Source organism: Xiphophorus hellerii, chromosome 9, assembly GCF_003331165.1.
Source record: "Xiphophorus hellerii strain 12219 chromosome 9, Xiphophorus_hellerii-4.1, whole genome shotgun sequence".
NCBI lineage: Eukaryota > Metazoa > Chordata > Actinopteri > Cyprinodontiformes > Poeciliidae > Xiphophorus > Xiphophorus hellerii.
In genome coordinates, this window is record NC_045680.1 from 23075682 (window position 1) to 23095717 (window position 20036).

General features: G+C 39.4%; 1 protein-coding gene across 5 annotated transcripts; it reads right to left on the reverse strand.

The window, feature by feature from the left end:
• Window positions 1-512: 512 nt before the first annotated feature.
• nek1 (NIMA-related kinase 1) lies at window positions 513-20022 on the reverse strand. 5 transcript variants are annotated; one of them, XM_032572631.1, is made up of 36 exons: window positions 19932-20022; window positions 19428-19576; window positions 19243-19339; window positions 19060-19157; window positions 18116-18199; window positions 17963-18030; window positions 17794-17880; window positions 17299-17353; window positions 16908-17108; window positions 16751-16823; window positions 15359-15471; window positions 15152-15217; window positions 14740-14799; window positions 14614-14661; window positions 14100-14180; window positions 13856-14007; window positions 13334-13456; window positions 13149-13251; window positions 12130-12216; window positions 11066-11149; window positions 10897-10974; window positions 9512-9607; window positions 9234-9431; window positions 8399-8452; window positions 8074-8320; window positions 7861-7986; window positions 7635-7772; window positions 7172-7306; window positions 6952-7057; window positions 6103-6179; window positions 5809-6023; window positions 5486-5643; window positions 4382-4761; window positions 3344-3477; window positions 3105-3237; window positions 513-1255 (listed from the first exon to the last, which is right to left on the reverse strand). In XM_032572631.1, the coding sequence occupies exons 2-36, from the start codon at window positions 19542-19544 to the stop codon at window positions 1242-1244; spliced, it is 4086 nt and encodes a 1361-aa protein (XP_032428522.1). In that variant the 5' UTR covers window positions 19545-19576; window positions 19932-20022; the 3' UTR covers window positions 513-1241. The 5 variants fall into 5 exon arrangements, with proteins under 5 accessions (XP_032428522.1, XP_032428521.1, XP_032428520.1 ...); XM_032572630.1 differs by lacking the exon at window positions 513-1255 and adding an exon at window positions 1355-1481 and having other exon boundaries at window positions 7861-7977; XM_032572629.1 differs by lacking the exon at window positions 513-1255 and adding an exon at window positions 1355-1481.
• Between the last annotated feature and the right edge of the window lie 14 nt (window positions 20023-20036).

Below are 20036 nucleotides of genomic sequence, written 5' to 3' on the forward strand. Positions count from 1 at the left end.
CGACATCGTGTTTCAATATGGCCGCTCCTCGCATCAGCAGTGATAACATGAGGCAAAAACTAAACATGTTACCGTTAAAAGACACAAGCGTAGGAGGTTCTTAAAGAGACAGACTGATTTTAATTTTGAGTAAAACTATAATGCTAAGTCAAATGAATTTAAAGTTATTTTCAATATACGCACCATTTTCAATGCAGCAGTTGATTGTGCTATAAAACGGCACTGTGCGCCTGGAAAGTACATGAAACCGCCCTGTTTACATAAAAGGGAGCTTGTGAAGTCAAATTAAAGGAGCAGCATTATGTTTTCCAGACATAAAGTGTCATTTTACAGCACAATCAAGTAACTATTTTAACTTCAGTTGTTACAAAATGGTGGATACATCAAATATGACTTTCTTTTAAGTCGAAGCTGTAATTAAACAGCTTGAAATTGGGCGCGTCTCTTTAAAAATCATTTGTTGCAACATCCATCATGTCAGTATGCAAGTCTGATGCAGGAAGAAATACAGATTCAGGTTATTAGAAAGTTTATTAAATAATAATAAAAATAACAGATTTACAATATTTAATCAAACATGAATTATCGGTAATATCTGCACAAGTTACATCTTGAAGACAACAGTGACTTAATCTTACCAAGCAAGTCTCCCAAGCCAGTGCTGCTACAGCGCCTTGGTGGCAATGCTTTGCTTTGATCTGCATTAAACGAGTTAGTAAAAATAATACGGAAAATTAAGTCGGCGTTTGTAACTTGGTATATGGTAGAAATTCTGGTAAGAAAGGGAGGTATAACTGGTTTTTGAGTACATTATATAGTCCTTTATGTTGAGAATAACCTGGTTTATAAATTGAAGTTGAGTGTGGCACAGAAAGAGAGCACCTGAGAGAACCAGATCTAAAGCCCCCCTAACATGAACCGCCTCCAGAGTTCAAGAAAACTAAATACGTACACGTGTCATTCATCTGAGGACGCAGGCAGCAATAAATATTTACAGAATCGTGAAATGAACTTTGATTACCAAAAAACAAAACAAAAAAACAAAAACAGATTTAACACTGCACTTCTGAACAAACACCGGTTAGAAAAAGGGAGTGTCAGGTGCTGACAAGTGCTCTAGTTAGAACATCATGCAAGTGAGTCACTAACATGTGAGGGGCAGCCAGACTTCATGCATAGATCCTGCTGTCTGTAGAGGGAAGACGGTCAGACAGCCGCCAGCAGCTCCACTGTTCTGAGCGTTACTCGTCGTTGTCTAAACGAGACAGAAAAGGAAAACTGATTAGAATGAGGCGTGAGGGCGTGCTGTGGTGGCACAGGGGTTAAGCACAACCCACATATGGAGGTCTTAGTTCCCCGACGAGGCTGTCGCAGGTTCGATTCCCGGCCTGGTGACCTTTGCCGCATGTCTTCCCCCCCTCCCTCTCATTACCCACTTTTGAATTTCTAACCTAAAGCGACGCAGACTGGACGCCACGCATCTGTCGAGAAAAACGATAACGACGTGTGAACGTCGGCGACCACTTTGGAAAAATGCCAAATAAATATAATTTATCACAACCCATCACAGTTTAAACAAAAATCTGTTGTTTTAAGTCTGGCTAATATTAGCATTAAGCTAAAGCTCTTCTGTAATAGAACAAACTGACGATCAGTTCATATTCTCACTGAGGCGAACTCTCTTCCCCATTGTTAGAGCTCAACGATCTTTGTTTGGAAACCAAAAAGATAGAAAAAAAAGAAAGTTAAAATTGATATTATGGTTTTAGACAGAATTCATTTCATAAGAGCAAGGTTAAAAAATGTCTAGGTTAGAGATTCCTAACCTAGACCAACATCCTCCTAAATCTGAGTGTGAATAATTATAAGTAGGGCAACAGACTACAGTTCATTAACACAGAACGCTCTCCGAGAACCGCTCCACACATCTTTTCAGACGTGTGTGGAGCTGCTCTCTGCGTGGAGGTGATAAAACATCTGCCAACGATCCCCAGACGAATCCTCAGGGAAAATATTCGACATGTGCAGCTTCTCCTTCAACGCAGTAAAAATAGAAATCAAAGAGTTGTCAAACAGAGATGTTTGCTAGAAAAAGAAAAAACAAACCCCAACATATCTGAAGACTATTTGGATCCTGAGGGGAAACCTTTCAAGCCTCTCCACCCTCCAACATCTATTTCTGGTGTGGCCACAGTGCGACAACAGATCAGGCACAGAGAATGACAAATCAGGGAAAGCAAAGGGAGCGTTTCTCCATCTACTCAGTCCCTTGACAAGTTGGTGCAGTGACGCAGGAGAAGTTGGTATGTTGGAGACTTAAATCTGGAAATATTGAAGAAAGGTGATCCAGATGCAGTCTGCATAAACCACTGAAAATTCACAGCGAAATAGAGGTGCTGAAAACATATTAAAACACACAAACATTTCCTGGTTGTTTAATCAACCATTCCTGGAAATATCATAGCCTTCCTAGGAAATTTACACAATTGGGGTGGGGGGGTGGGGGGGGGGGGGAGAAAAGTACAAAAACTAAAAGAGTGTAAAACTTTTGCCAAGTTGAATTTGCTGATTTGTAGTTTTATTCTCTGAAAATCATGAATCAACAGTATTCATTTTGGCTCCTGATTCAGAAGTGACGTCAAGGGCAAGTTGAAAATTATCACAGCAGATCATAATTGTTATAATAATAAAATCTGTGTGGCATAGGGGAAAAGAAAGGTTAAGCACCTTGAGTTCAATTTTAAAAACACAAAAAAGTAGAGGCCAAGATAAACAGTGTAGTTTCCCCTTTAAAATTTTAGGGGAAAAAAAGTGTTTTTATTTGTTTTTAACTGGTCAACCATAATGGTCACAGAATGGGACAAGAACACAAACTGTTAAGTGGCAAACCGAATCTAAAAGGTCTATTTTTATTACAAAAAAAATAAATAAATCTGTGTAAAAAATACTTATTTTCCCAGCAGAGTCAACTTTTAAGTCCGGAAAGAAAAAAACATTTTCCACCCGGTTTTAATCTTTTTATGCTTGTTTAGACGTGGAAACTGAGGAAAAACTTGTTTTTAAAAAAAAAAAAAAAAATTACTTTATAAACAAAACCCACTAACCTTCTTGGTATGCACCGTCAGCCATCACTAGATGAAGGATGTTGGGGTACAGATGCTGGTGCTCAGTTCCTAGGATGTTTGACACCAAACTGGAACCCAGTTCAATATTCTCATCTTCATCTTCATGTATAGCCTTGGGGAAAAAAAAACAAACAAACAAAAAAAAACAGGGATATATATTGCGAGGTCAGAAGAAAGAATGGGCTGATTTTAGAGACTCCTAATGACTAAATCTGTACCTTTATCTTGTTATAAGCTTCGATGAACTTCTCGAATCCCATCTGCTGCTCTAGGTTGAAGCGCAGCTCCTCCAGGCGACTGTAGATGCTGTCGTGATGGCGAGCCTCCACACCCTGATCGTCTCCGCTGCCATCTATAATGGAGAGGAATGAGGCATTTGTCTTCTTAGGATGCTTTGGTTTACATGAAAATGTCTCCAACTATAGTAGGAAAGGCTAAACGGGTAAAGACAGGTGGTAGGGCTGGGCGATATGGCTTCAAAATAAAACCTCTGATTTTAATCGATTTCTTTTCCCCCTTACTATGAATATGTTTAATTCTGAGTAATAATATATATAATTAATGATAGCAAGAATGTTGGAATAAAGACAATTTTACCAGAAGACAGTCTTAAAATTACGAGAAAAATGTTGTTTTAGTGAGAAAAAACTAAGTTTCAAGAGTTACTGATATCTGACGTGATCAGTCTGTGTGGTTCTCTCTCTGAAACTCAGTCGTTTTCTCGACTGCTCTCGATAATAATCTGATGCTGATGTGTTAAAAAAAAAAGAAGAAATGTCTTTACCTGTAAAAACAATACCAAAGTATAACTTAACGAGATGCTCAGTAGTCCTCGGTTTAAGTTTATTTTTTATGTTTGAGCTCTCGTTAAATTACTTAATTGTGTTAATAATACAACTTTATTATGGTAATGACGCTTCTTGAAATACACTGACTTTGTCCTACGACTGATATTTTATTGTGACTATATTCTTGCAATATTATAACTTTATCCTTGTAATAATAATAGTAATAATAATAAAGTTGACCTGAATTCAAATTCCAAACAAATGGAAGCTGCAGAACTCGCTTCTCAAAGAAGATAAATAAAATTTTTGGGCGTGCTGACAACAATGGAAAGTGCTTTTGATTTAATTATTATTATCCCCCTCCCCCAATTTTCCAAAAACTACATCTTCAAAAAATAAAAAATTCAATTGCTCGATTTCTCCGTTTCACGACTAACTCCTACGACCACGCGTGGCGCTCCCTCCTACCTGACTGCCATTCTTCGTTGAGCTGCTTGCCGTCGCTTTGCCGCTCCTCTCCGTCTCCGTCAGCCAGCAGCTCCCTGGCCTCGTCGTCTGCCGGACTCCCGTTAGAGCACTCCTCGTCTTCATCCTCATCCTCCTCTTCGTCCTCGTCGTCCTCATCCTCCTCCTCGTCGTCCTCTTCGTCGTCGTCCACAGCCATTCGGTTGTTGTCCTGATCGAGCTCGGAGGCTATTGTGTTGTACAGCTCGCCGTCGCCCGCCTGTGGGGGGTTTCCGTTAAAATCTCCGGCTCCGTTAACGTCTACAGGGTTTCTGTCGCCTTCTTCCTGCAGCAGTCTCTCCATCGAGGCCCGGATGTCCCGCAGGTCTTCGTCTTCGTACGCACTAAGAAACGGAGCAGAGTCTCACAGTGCGCTCTTACCCTGCAGTAATTATTCTCCATCTTGATTCTTAAATTGAATTCTTAAACATTTTACAATACAAATATTTTGTTGGCAGAAGATTCTGAACACAGAGTCTTAACTCGAAGTATTCACATGCCTTGAAACTTCCACATTGTCATTTTATTTATGATAGATCAGCATAAAGTAGTGCATAATTGTGATATTACAAGAAAGAAAAAAAAAAAAAAAACCTGACCCGGTTTTGCAAGTTTACAAACCAAAATCTGAGAAGTGTGGAGTACAAGCCCTGTCCCGATAACAATTTTTTCTGGATGATAAATTGTCTCAGAAATTATTTCCATAAATTATAATATTGTTGTTTTGAGGCCATTTTCAAATCGTATATCAACAACGACGTAATAATGCAAATTCACCCTCTCAAAGACCAATAAACTTTAACTTTGTATAGAACACTTAATACTGGACCTGGAATATATTTTAAATATAAAAAAAAAACAAAAAAAAAAACACAATAGTTGAAAGATGGATGATAGAAAATATGTTCAACAACTGACTTATTTCAGTTATTTACATTTTTAAACATCTCAGTAAAAAAATTGATTGAGGTTTGTGTTTCTAACGAGACAAAATGTGGAAAACCTCAAGGACATTACTTTAGCGCGGCGTAGACTAAAATGATTAAATTCAGAGTCGGCATGACTTACTCCTCAGCATCTGATTGGTCGTCGTCTTTAACACCCTCCTCCAGATCCTCAATTTCCAGGTCTTTGTCCGGGGAAACGTTAGCCTTGCTAGCTTCATTGGAGTCCTGCTCAGGGCTGAACAGTCGACTGAGGTCGGGTAAAGAACACGTCCGCAGCATCTAACGGCACAACCGGAGCAGAAAGGCATGTGAAGAAACTCGATAAAACATATTTATTAGAAAATTCATGAAGTAAAATATAGGATTTGGCACTGAATGATCCTAAACCCAAGTGTTTGATGCTTCCAGTCCAACTCCAGACAAGAACAGAAGGATGCTCATCACCTTTGGGTTGTTGGCATCAAACATGCCGGCAGAGAGACCAATGAGGAGGGCGTCCTGGTTCTTGGTGCGCAAAGGTGAGACGGATCGTGAGCGGGAGGCCAGAGAAGAGGATGACTCATCCATGGAGGAATTGGCGGACATCACTGAGAGGGCAGCGGCGCGGCGGTGGGCCGGCGAGCATTTCAGAAACAGCGGCTCTTCGTTTTGAGCCGAGCCTGGTGAGGGTGGATTTAATCAGAGTTATGATCACAGGGGGAAAACAGGCGGCCATGACAGCGGGGACGTTCGCCTTACATGAGGAGTCGGTTGGCTTCTCTGAACTCTTCTCAATGTCCTGAGTGACCGTTGGTCCTGTAACGCCCCCTTGTGGCCTGTAAGAAGAAGACACACGCAGTAATGAAATATGACGGAACATTAAGATTTTTTTTTTTTTTAATTCGGGAGAACAAAGATACAACATTACCCAAAGAAAGTCATAAAAGAAGAAAGAACAAAGATACAACATTACCCAAAGAAAGTCATAAAAGAAGAAAGAACAAAGATACAACATTACCCAAAGAAAGTCATAAAAGAAAAAAAAAATCACTAGAAAAAAAAAGTTGTTTTAATGAGAACAACGCTGCAGTACAGTGGTCAAGATCTGACGTGACCAGTTCTTCAAGTCCATGTGGCACGTTCTTCGAAATAGTCGTTTGAACACATCAGCATCATCAAATTTACCATTTTTTGTAAGGAGTTCTCATAAGATTACTACTTCATTTTCCAAACATGACGACTTTATCATTCTCGTATCATTTCGACTTTGTGATAATGAGAGAACAAAGCACTACGACAACTTCATTTCCGCACCATCACAACTTTATTCTCGTATTATGAATTTTCATAATATGTCTTCACTCTCATATTATTATGACTTTATTCTTGTAATGTTAAGACTTTTTTCTTAGCCTGGCCCCTATACTGTAATGTATACAGTATACACTTTCATTTGTAGGTATTACAAATGAACAACCATTGTAGGGTTTCGCTGTAGCTGTATGACAAATCTACATGGAGTTTCTTTTTTTTGCCATTTGCATTAAAATATCCTCAAAATCTGCAGTTTATTGCAACATTTATAATCTAACACATATCAGTACTCACATTTGCTTCTGGGTTTCCTGTTCCCAAGCTTGTTGCACATTAGCAGGTGGATTTGATTCTTGTTTAGGACTCTCCTCCAAAATCACTGACTCCAGGTCGGCTGGATCTAGAGGAATTTAACCAAAACAAGATTTTCGTTTGCTGAAAATGAATACAAGTCTTGATTGGTAATCATCAATAGTGATTATTTATATTAATATCAAGCTAAGAGATAACTTACCCTCTATATCAGCAAGTTCAGGCAGCAGCGATGTGTTTACCACTGACGTTTTCTGATCTGAATCCTGGTTTCCATCAGTCGGTCTCTGAGCCACAGCAGAGGTCAAAGGTTCACTGGGAATTTTCACACCATCAGCTGCAGCAGAAAACAGAAAATACACCATTAATATTAGACAATGAAAGCACCGAGGGTATTCTTGTGCTTTCATTTGCGACCCTCTCGTGCTCTCAAAAAAAAAAAAAAAAAAGTTTAGAAATCTGTCATTTCCAGATCATAAAGGGAAATCAGAATCAGCCAGAAATGATTTCGATAGGCCAGAGCTTCACAAAAACGTGCGGAACAAAAAAAACAACCAAAACAGATCAGATTGCTGATTTCATGACATTGTCTGTATGAAGTACATCTGCAGCTGATCCTTAAGACAATGACTCGAATTAAGAACAAAAACCAGAGAAGTCCGTACGCTTTGTGGAAACCTCCAGCTGTTCAGCGAGCGGCTGAGGCGGCTCCGGCCCCTGACACACCGGACTCGCCTCCCACGCCTTCCCGGGAGCGTCTTCCTGAAGCTCGCCCATCCGTATAACTTCCCCCAGCGTTTGATCTGAGACAGAAAGCAGGACAGCAACAAAACAGACCGTTTTCTAAAGCACGCACTTCCCATGTCCTCCCTCAGAGTCGACGGTTGTTACCGGCGGTTGTGATGCACGTCTCTCCGAGCGTTTGCTGTGCAACGGCGAGGACGAGAGGAGCCGCTGCCTCCCACCTCTTCCTGTCTCCACCAGAGCCTGGCCTTTCCTCTGGAGATGCTAAAGTGGCTAGCAAAACAATTAGGAAAAAAAAAAAAAGATGTTAACAATTGATGCACCAGATTGATTTTTGTTTGCTTGGAAGGCTGAACTCACTGCTTGATGTGGAACAAGTTTCTCCAAAGGTTTGCTGAGGCACAGGGAGCACAGGCAGCTCCGCCACTTCCCACTTTTTCCGGTCTCCGTCCGAAGAGCGGCGTTTCTCAGCGTCTGGCTGTTGGGGCGGAGCAGGAGTCGGTTCTGATGGTGCCGGTGGCGGAGGAGGAGTTTCCTCCGCCTCGTCCACCGGGCTCTGGGCTTTCAGGTTCTGGTTCAGTCTGCGCAGAATCTGCTTCTTCTCACTCTGTTGCACAGGAGACATTAGTGGACGTCGACTAATGGAAATTTATTTACACAAAAATCGACCGGCACGTTAACAAACCCGAGTCACGGTCGTTGCCTCTGTTTCGTTCAAGTTCTCCTTTGGTGGAGTAATCTGTAAATGAGTGAAAACAGTCACAATTTAGCGATACAACTACAGCTGTATGTGCGTATTGTTTATTGTAAGTATCAATTAATTGATTATTCCAGCAATTAATTAGATTAAACACATGGTCACATGCTGCAGATTTTTCAGTCAAGCCTTTTTTTTTAAATCTTAGAAATGTGTTAAAAAATACAAAACAATTCAATTCACTTTTTGAAATAAGAAGGTTAAGATTTTATAGATTAAAATGCAACATATCATTCCTTTAGTGAACGCTGGATATGTTAATAGAGTCTTTATTGGTTAATGCTTTGGTCATTTTGTAGCAGTGTGATATTTGTATGTAAAGTGTAGAATAAAATATTATTATTAGGATAATATACAGTAAAGGATGCATCTGTAGTGAAAAAAAAATACTAACAATACTTTTATTCTCAGCCCTTTCTGACATCAATACATTGTTGGGCTGATCTGTTGATTATTTTTTGAATTACAAATTAATAATAGAGTAGCAAAAAGTGCTTAATAGAAGATTTTTCAGAAATAATTTGAACCAGGTGAAACTAAAACTATTCTACTTGAGTTTTGAGTAGGACATTTGTGCAGTGTTTTTTTTTTATTTTTTATCTTAAATGCAAAATGTATATAATTTTTGCACAATCACTGCTGTGAGTGAGGTGTTCTGCCATCATTTTCTTTTGGAGTACGCAAACTCCAGTTAATAATTGTTTGACTAACAATTATTTCATCAATCAGTGGACAATCTGATGAATCGTTTCAGCACACTGACCGCTCCGACGTTCTCCAGCGCAGCGGTCATGGAGATGGGCGGTGTGGAGGCTTCGGATGAGGGCTGGGCCGAAGCTTTGACGGCTGGGTCGGGCTGCGGTGGCACGGCCTGTGGAGGAGGACAGTCGGAGGAAGACGCCGCGGCTCCTGCTGCACTTACAGGTGCGATGCCGCCCTTGGCAGCTCGAGCTGCAGCAAGCTTTAACAACAACAGAACGTAGCCAGTATTGGACTTTATCCGTTTTAGACGTGCGTGTATGAAGGCAGTGTGAACCCTACGTGGTCCTCCCAGGCCTTCTTCTCTCTCTCGTACGCTTCCCTCCTCTTCCTCTCCAGCTGCTCCTTCAGTACAGCAACACGGGCGTTTGCCTGAGCCTCAGAGAGGTTAGACAGACACAGATATGAATATACACGCACTGCAAAACAAAATCTTACCAAGTAACTTTTCAGCAATATTTAGGAGCTTGTTTTAAGTCAATAATTTCTTAATATATATAGTTTAAAAGAAAAAAAATCATCTATAACACGGGAAAATTTCTTGTTATAAGTAAAATAATCTGCCAGTGGAACTTTTTTTTTTTTTGGTAATTTATATTAATTACTGACTTAAAAACAAGCTCCTATATTTTGTTGAAAAGTTACTTTTAAGTTATTTCTAATTTATTTCAAGTGCACTAAGATGTTTCCACTGGAACTAGACAAAAATACTAAGATTTTGTGTTTTCTGATCGTCATATTTACTTACACTCAATGTGGGCACGGGTGCCATTAAGTTGGAGATTTTACCGATGCACTTAAGATTTAATTTTTCAGAGTGGACTGATGATAGAAGACACAATTTCAATTAAATTAAGCAAAACAAGATTTTGATCCTGTCTCTCTAAGCCACATCAAGTCAAAATGACACATAAAGAGTCAAATATATATGCAAACATTAAGTAAATGCATGTATGGAAGCTATAAGGAAACTACAAGCGTCTATCAAGAATGGTGGTGGCAGCACCAGGCTGAATGAGGACCATCCTCTGGTTTCTTTATTGTTCTTTAGCAGCCAAATGGTTGAAATGTTGGCAAAAACTTCCACATTTTTCACGATGAATAAAGCAGGCCAACATTAAAGTACTGGAACGCCACCTGGCCTGAAATCTGTTGAAAGTTTACAGTCGGGGCTTAAAAGCTGGATTTGTACACCAGACAAACTCTACTTCCTATTATCCGGCCAGAGTTATACCAGGAACTCTGTGATGGTTATAAAAACGAAACATGTCTCTGCAATTTGTTAAGGGTCATTTACCTAAATATTAGTCATGGTGTACATTTAGCTTAACCTGCTGAGACAGAGACAAGTCCAAAAGGAGATCACACACTTGCACCAAGTTCTTATTTTTTAAAAACAGTGAAAGTTTTTGTCTTATAATCACATTAATGACAAAAAAAAAGAGATGAACTGCATCATTAAAAGCCCAGAATTAATGGCATTTGTGCCTCTAAGCAGCAGCCTACACATACAAGGTTAAACAGAATAAAACAAATACCAGCTGATTTTTCGGAAGCCTAAGCTATTTATAGAAACACCTCTGACCTTCTTAAAGAGCAATTCCAGAAGTTAGAAATCTGAGAAGTAAATAAAAATGTCAGTGGCTTTGAGCTTCTTGCAGACTCACTTTTAAAACCTGTATCTTTTTCCTCCTGAGCTCTGCCTCCTCACTTGACTCCTGGCTATCAGAGCCGTCGCTGTCATACTGAAACACACACACACAAAAATATCAGCAAAAAAGACAACAAATCTCATTGCAGCCGCTTTGACGACTGACGGTGTGTGTAGGTGTGCACCTTCTCTCCTCGCAGCCGGGCTTTGATCTGTTGACGCTCATTGAAGTTCTGCAGGCGGATCTGCCGGAGTCTTGCCAAGTACTCCTGGGAACAGATCAGTCCTTCATGAACGGTGAGGAAAACACTTACCGTCTACATCTTGTTAAGTCGTCATAAACACTAAACACCCACGCATGCTTAGCAGTAGAGTTGGGCAACATGGCTCAAAATTAAAATGATAGATTTTTTTCAGATCAGATCCGACTTTTTTCTTGCTTTTTCTAAAACAAAACACATACACAAAAAAACAAAGTTACAAATGACAAAATATTTTCAAAAAGTGGCCTTTATGTCGATCATTCCTTTCTTATTTGTATGACAAAATATTAGGGCCAGGTTACAAGAATGCTTAATTATGAGGATATGGTCATAATATTAGCAGAATAAAGACAGTTTTACCAGAAAAATATCTTCAAATTACAAGAAAAAAAAAAGTTTGGATAATTTTTGTTATTTTTGGAGTTTTCACAAAACTACAACTTCATTCTCTTAATATTAGAACTTTATTTTGGTTATATAACTACTTTATTATCATATTACTACAACTGTATTCCTAATGACTAAAAAAAAAACAAGAAAAAAAAACAAAACTTTACCTTTATATTTTGTGATAGTCTGAATTCAAATCCAAATAAAAAGTTGTAAAATACTAAACAGATGTTCCAAAAACGGATCATTTCAACTCAGACCAGTCATAAGGTGAGTATCTCATTAGAACAGCAAATAAGAGACAGAATTAATCAAATCAAATTTTGCAAACTTCATGCCATGAAGAACAGCTTTGTGTATCAGTAAAATACAAACATGGTTTAAAATAAATAAATAAATAAAATTTGCATGAAACAATGGCCGTTGTTGGGGAAACACAACGAGGAAACCAAACACAAGGAGAGAGCTTGATGTTGCACTGCTGGGTGGAGTTATGGTTGCATCACAGGGGGATGGAGGGGGTTTGTGCAGACAAGCCAGGCGTGCTGTGATTCAGATGGAGAGTCAGGTTGGGGCGTTTGACTCTGGGCTCCTACCTCCTCCTCTTTGTTGACTTTAGGTCGCCGGAACCGAGCCGAGCCGGCCCGGCTTCCATAGATTGCAGCCAGGTTTTGTCGAGTGCCCTGTTCAGCATTCAAGTCAGCCACACTTTAGACGGATACAAAGCCTCAGCGTCTGACTACAACATTTAAGTTGGAAATGTGAAGTTAAAGCGCCACTGATCAATGTTTAGCTTTAAGGGGGAAAAAAAAAAAAAAGATGAAATATTGCCACTGCTCCATTAAATTTATTTAATGGCTGCATGACAGCAGCCTTCGAAGCACGCAAGCGTAAAAATAATCAAATTGGAACATTAAGAAAACCTAGTCAAAGTGCTAAAGTTGGAGTTGTACTGCAAAAGAAAAAAAAAATTACAGTAATATTTTTGATAAAGCCGCATAGCATATTTCTGCCACTAGGGGGCAGAAGGGCTCTTAAAACTTCTGTCTGATGAAACTGTGGGTTTCCAATGAAGGTGTTTTCATAGACTCTCCACAAAACATTTCAAAACTACTAACAACCAATTTAACACATACAGAGTATCTGCAGGTAACAGCGAGTCAAATTTAAAACGTTAAAAACCTGTTTAATGCCACCTTGAATTAATTTTAAGAGCAAAAACTGTAACTATAGGGGATAGTTGGGGGATACAGCACCCAACAAATTTATCAACTGGTGATAAATTTGAACTTACTCCATGATAGATGCACAAAGCTAGTTAGCAGGGGTGCATTAGCAGACACTTAGCAATAGCCACAACCACCTGGAGTCACAGAGTTCAATGAAGAAGTCTGCACATGACTCAAACGTTTGCTTAACCCAACTGTCCCGCAAGGAAAACACTAAACAAAGATGATTAAATAGTCCTGCCACAACAAAATTTAAGACCCGATGAATATCTTTAAGGTCAAATATTTAGATAGATGCATGAATTTAAGACTTTTTAAGACTTATACAGATTGTGCAGACTCCCTGACACAGTCATCAATATGTAACGGTTTCATGCATTACGTACCAGCTGTCCCTCAGCTTTCACTTTGTTGAGCATTGCTTCTCTCTTGCGCTGTAGAAACTCCTCGACCTGAAAGGCTCTTTCGGCTGGTATCTGACCGCGCTGCCTACAGACAAAACACGACAACATATATTCAAGCCGCCTTCTCAACACAGAAATCTGGTGGTGCTCTTTCAAGTGGGACTGACCGGCTAATCTGGGCTTGTTTTGAAACGTGGTGCAACCTCTGAAGTTCTCTCTTGATGACGTCGGAGTTTAGTCGACGGGCCGGTCCGTTGAGCAGCACTGGGCCGGCAGCAGCTGGTACGCCTCTGGAAAAAAAAAAAAAACACAAAAAAACCCCAGAAAGAAATACATTTAACTCTCCTTTCCTCCTAGCTCAAAAAATTAGACAATAAAATTTTTTTTAAATCATTCTTATTACATAATTTAATTATATTTTAAAATCCTGAGATGCGTCAGCTGATAACGCGATTCTAATTTGAATCATTCCTAATGTATTAGGCCACATTTTATACACTTAAAGCAATTTTGATCTGCTGCTTTGATGGTTCCAAAACTCGGCTCCGTGTGTAAAACTGGGTTTCTTATTCCATGAGAGTAGCCAAGTTCTACTTAAAAACTCCAGTTATTACAGGTACGTGTGAAAGTGTGTGAATACGTTTGTAGCGTCCTGGATACATTTAATAAAAACAGAAATATTAATTTACCTGATGGGACTGCCAGGTCCTGCTGAGGGTCCCTCCCTGCTGGGGTCTTTGGGTTGGGGTTTAGCTACTTGGTCCACAGCAGCATAGTGGTGTTCATACGGGCTCAAAACAGAACCTTGGATCCCCACAGCCCTTTTACCACCCACAAAACACTGAAAACACAAGATTAGGACCCTGATTTGAAGCATAAGAGGAAAAAAGGGGGTAACTTTACTTAAATGTAATTAAAAAAAAAAGTCACCACCTTCCTCTCTGGGCTGCTGCCTCCACTTGAACTCAAGACATGCTTCCAACCTTGTTCTCTGGCTTGGTTTATTCGACTAATCTGTAAGACATTATTGATACACAATTTCATGTGCATTTCTCTTCAGTACACCACAATCACTGCTTTGCAGAACCATCTTTCACTCCAGGCAAAGACTTCTGGATGTGTTTCTGCTAGCTTCACACATTTAGAGCCTGAACACAGCAGCATAGCTCAAATCAAGTACAAAGTGTCACTGAATATTAATTTTAAATTTCTATCACAGATTTCCAATTCAACTAATTCAACTTAAATTGCGCCTCTGTCTCCTTAAGAAGCTCCTACTCTTTCCAGCACTCCGCCTTCAGAACTTCATCACAACAAAGCTACTCCTTTAAGAAGTTTACAAATATTCTTAGGAGCGTTGGACTTAGAAGTAGTTCCTATGATAAGTTTCTGTTAATTTATCACATAAAAGCCTAATAAAAGACTTTTGCAGGACACTATGGCTCACCTTTTCCTTCTCATATCTCTTCATTTGCTCGCCTTTCAACAGGAACATCTGAGAGGGAGAGAGAATGACAAAAAGGAAAAGCCACACACATTTAGACATTAAAAACAAGCTAAACGTCATGCTTACCTGTTCTCTCCGTTTCCTTTCCTTCTCTATCAGCTCCATCCTTTTCTTTCTGATGCCATCCTGCAGAAGAGACAGAAGCACCACAAACTCAAAAAAATAAATTTAAAAAAAATGTAAAAATATATCTTAAAGAGCTTCCCCTAGAGGTGAGAGGATGCAGAACTGCTCTGTCACAGGGCAGGCAGGCGAAGAGGGAAAAACGACTGGTTAGGAAAAAGCTAAACTCAGGCAGAAGGCTCAGAGTGGAAAACCAGGTGAAGGCAGGGATCAAGTGTAATGGGAGGGATGAAAACAAAACAAAACAAAAAAAAACAAACTGAAAAAGTAACCCACGTGTGTGGGTGAACGAATGGAGGAGAGGAAGGGCAACACTAACAGAGAACACAAGTTAAATGGGGGCGCTCAGCTGTACCTCGTGCTTTTTCCTTTCTTCCTCCACTTGACTGATTCTTCTGTGAGGGGCTGCTGGGAGAACGGCCTGAGCAACATATAACATGTGGCTTCAGAGTTGCCGACATTTTCAACACACGGGAACACCCACTAACATTTAGACAGCATTCAAGCAAAAAAAAAAAAAAAACAACCCCAAAACAATAACAAATCAGTATAAGAGACTAACCGGTTTGTGTTTTACTGCAGCTTTCCTCTCCGAAGGCTTCTTTGCTCCGTCGCCAGCCTTCCTCACTGCTAAAGGCACTCCATATTTACATGCTGGTTTTGTAATCTTCTGAGCTGAAGTGAAAAGATATTTGTAAAAAAAAAAACAAAAAAAAAAAACAATAAGGGGAACAACAGGGCATCCAATTTATGCTGCAGGCACATCTACTAAATATGTAAATCAGGATATAGAAAGCAGTGAGTTCCTCCAACTGGACAAAAAACAAACAGTAAAATGCAGAGTGTGACTCTTAAAATACAATTTACTACTAAATATTGAATCCAAGCAGTCCTTCACACTTACAATTTTGCAGGTAGTTATATTACAATTTAATATGGAAGTTTTATCCTCGGTCACTGAAATTAATCTTATTGTACAAATAAGAGGTTCAGAAATATGAGAATGGAGAAAGGCAGGAAGTGTTGCTACGCCAACTACTGAAGCTACCAATTATAATAAGCTATCTGTTTAACAATATCATGGGAAACAGCAGTCATTACAGTGAGTTTAATGACTGGACACAACTTTGGTTACCCATCTGAAACCTAGGCTCTTATTTTGAAGGCATGTTTTCCTCTGTGCTCCTTCCTGAAAGGCTTGGATGAAAATTGATTTAGCATTAGCTTGGCATGGCTGGTAGCCGTCAGGCTGATGTAGTGTGACAGCATCACTTTTCTATTCCCACAGTGAATAGAAAAGTGATGCCGTTTGGATGATTTCTGCTATGGCTTCTTTTTTTCTACTGAGCATCCAAAATGGTGGACAATACTTTTTCAGGCAGACTTAAATTTGACACAAAATATTTTTAAATTGTGAGATCCCACTATATTTGGACTGTACGCTGAAATTTAACAGAGGATTAAAATCAATTAGGGCTGAAATGATTAATCAACTGTTGAAATAATTGTTAACTAATTGAGTAATCGATTTATTGTTAATTGGAGTATACAGACTCATTTTGCATTTGAGATAAAAAAAATTGTAAACATGTTCGACCAATAACTCCTCAAACAACCTAGTTTTAGCTTCACCAGGTGAAACTACTAAGTACATTTTGCTGTCAGATTAATACAAAAAAAACACACTTAATTTAGAAAAATAACTGAATAATTGAGGGGGCTGGTCAGCGACCTTTAATGCATTTCTAATAGCATGAAGCTTAAGCTTAAGTAATCTGTGGAATGATTAATCATTTATTCAGATTAATCAGAATAAATGATTAATTAATAAAAATAATCGCTAGTTCCTGCCCCAGGTTGAATTGTTTGATGCATTTTGAATCATTTTGCCCAAAACCAGCAGTAGAAAGTTGGGACTCACTGCAGCAGATAGCACTGCATGAAGGCTCCTTACCTGATGGCACCTGTGCCACGCCCATTTTAGGCTGCTTGTGAAGAAAAGCATGGCGGAATTCCTGAGCGATGATCTGAAAGGAGAAAATAAACCATTTTCCTCTCCATCACAGAATCTGATGGCTGAAAATAACAGCAGGAGAATTGCGGAACTCTACCTGTGGTGTGAGAAACCTCTCTATCCTACAAGAGAGGAAAGGCTTGTCCAGAATACTGCCGATTGAAGGCCTCTCCCGGGGGTTGCGTTTAAAAAGCTGCGCCAAGAGAGAGCGTAGCTCTTGGGAATAGTGAACAGATACAGGAGGGAAAGAGCCTCGAATTATCTTCAGAACCAGGTTCTTCATGTTGCCAGCTTCAAACTACAAAAAAAAAAAAAAAAACAGTTATGATGATTACCTAGAAAACACTGACGTTATCATGGGTAAGAGTGGCAATCATGATTACAACTAGGCTCAGAAAAAATAAAGAAACATGGTCACTGCAGTGCTGCAAAGGATGCATAAAAACGCACATTAATATGTAAACAGTTAGCACACATCAAATACTTACTGCATGCTTAAGAGTGCACATTTCATAGAGTACACACCCTAGGGCCCAAATATCACTGCAGAGGGAAGGAAAGTAGGAAAAAATAAGACAACGACAAGGAAACAGACAGGCAGGGATACGTTTTCTAATCAGTTTGCACTCATTTAGTTGGGTAATTGTGAACAACAAGTGTTTTTTTCCCCCCTCCGTAGTGAGATATAAATACATTTTAACCCTTTATTAAACTTAAAGAGCTTCCTAAACATGACTTCACTGACTGTAACTAAATTGGATCGGATGACATGGAAACCTAAAAACAGAGCAGGAAATCAATATTGGCTTCCTGTTGTGGATGTAAACAAGAAGCTGACATGCTATCCTCCTGGCCTTATCTAGAAACCACCTGCTAATACTGGAGAGAACAAATCAGGTGAGGACATATGGATTGTGCAGCAAACACTACAAGAGAAATAGAACAAACCCCCAAATGATTCACTTCAACAGAAGATCAGGTACCTTTTATTGTTGTACGGCTTGTTTTCACAGATCTCTGGTGATAAGTAATATGGAGTCCCTATGCATGTTCTCGCCAGTTCTACAGTACTGGAAAAAAAACAAAAAGAGCAACATTCTTGAGTCTGTTTAAAGTCCAAGTTTTATCGTTACAGACATCTGCCAAACATACCTGTTCAGGACCCTCGCGATCCCAAAGTCTCCAAGTTGAACCGTCCCTTCTTTTGTCAAAAATATATTCTGCAGAAGAATTTTTAATCAAAGAACAAATACACGATTGGGAACACAAGATTTGCCAAGATCTGGCTACGAGAAGGAACAATACCTGAGATTTAATGTCCCTGTGGAGAATTTTCCGCCCGTGTACGTGCTTCAGGGCCAGGCAAATCTGCACAAACCAATCTAGGATCTGAAAAAACACAAACAACAAAACAAAAAAAAACTATTTCAATATGAACAATGAACATTTATTTGGCAGCATCAGAGGAAGCACAAAGCTGTCGAAAGCTTCCAGAAAGGAAGTTTTCCCCATCAACTGTTCTTTCAGGTAGCAACTTTTAAACAGTAAATTAACAGAAAGCTGAAAGCATTACAGAAAAGTTGCTTTGTTTATCCTTCAAGTGTTTAGCTTCAACAAATGTTGCCTTTGTGGTTAAATGGAAGTGAAATCCGGTTAAACTGCAGAGCTGTGTAACGCCCACTGCTCTCGCATCCACTCTGGTCTTGATGTAAATAATTAATGATCCCGACAGAAAAGCTTCTTAAGGGGCAACAAACTGCTGCAACCAACGACGGGGTGATTTAAACACATAGCAGCAAATTGGAGCTTCTTCCTCTGTAATACGGAAGTATTACATGTACTGTGCAAAAACAAAATGTTTGTGAGCTGATTTGTAAACAACATATGTTGAAATAATTTTTTATTGGATCAATGTCTAACATGGAGCTTTTTATGGCGTTTTAAAATGTTTCGTAATTTTGAGAGATGTCACTGTTTTGCGAAAAAAAACAACAAAAAACCATTTATTTTATTAGAAATGCTGAATTGTTAGACCAGTTAAATAATCTTGCTTATTAGTTAAACGTCGCCTGCCCTTTATAGCTCAAAGAGAAGTCGGAACTTGTCAAAAAGGATCAGAACTTCACTAAGTTAATGATAAGAAATCAGCCACAAAATATCTGGACGGTGAATTTCTAGACGAAATAAATGATAAAGTTCCAACTTCTCAAAAACTATAATTTAGAACTGGCAAAGTGTTACAGGCTTACTTGTTCCTCGGGAAACAGCACTCCTTTCTGAGAGTTGATCTTTTTGAAAAGGTCCCCTCCCTCACAGTAGTCCATGACAATGTAAAGGCATCCCCCTTCTAAAGAAAACATAAAAAATACAAATTAAATGTCATTATTAAAATACTTCTAAGATTCTTCACAGAAACACAAATGTGCGAATACCTTCAAAAGACTCCTTATACTGCACAATGTTGGGATGACTCATGTTGGCAAGAACAGCAACCTCTCTCCTGGACTCCTGCCTCTCTTTACTTGACATCTGTGGAGAGAAATAAAAGGATAATTTGTTATAATCGTGATGAAGAAGTAAAATGGGCTCCTACTGCCCATAATAAATAAGAGCTTACTCCAGATATGCCAATCTCCTTGATGACATACTGGCGTCCATCATCTTTGGATTTCACCAGGATGGCTTTTCCAAACGAGCCCTCCCCAATTTGTTTCACCTTTTCGTACTTTTCCATGCTACTGGAGAGACTGGCTCCGCATAGTGGATCTGAAAATAAATACAGACAGCATGGGAAGACTGAAAGCTTCGATTGAGGGCTTAGAAACAGTGAAGCGTCGATTTTATTCTCTGATCAGAATCCCGAACTTTCGCGTTATGATGCATAAATGTTGAATCAATATGTCAAACATTAATTATTTACTCTAAAAGGGTTGAGATGCCGAGAAATTACATACAGCTGCCAAATGGCTAATGTTGCCGTAGCTAGACGACGATGTGAAAAACCAAATTCCTGCTGTAGACTACGACTGTCCCGTAAACGCTCAAAGCCCTGAGCGATAAAACGCGACGGCTCATTTAGCAACAGTTTGTAAATGCTAACAGGAGGCTAATTGTGTATTACCATTAGTTCTTCGCTGCTTCTCGCAGAAATTCTGCTTCTTGCTACCGTCCTCGAACTCAGTCTAACTACAGTGGCTCTTTCTACGTTTTTATTGGTCAGCGTCTC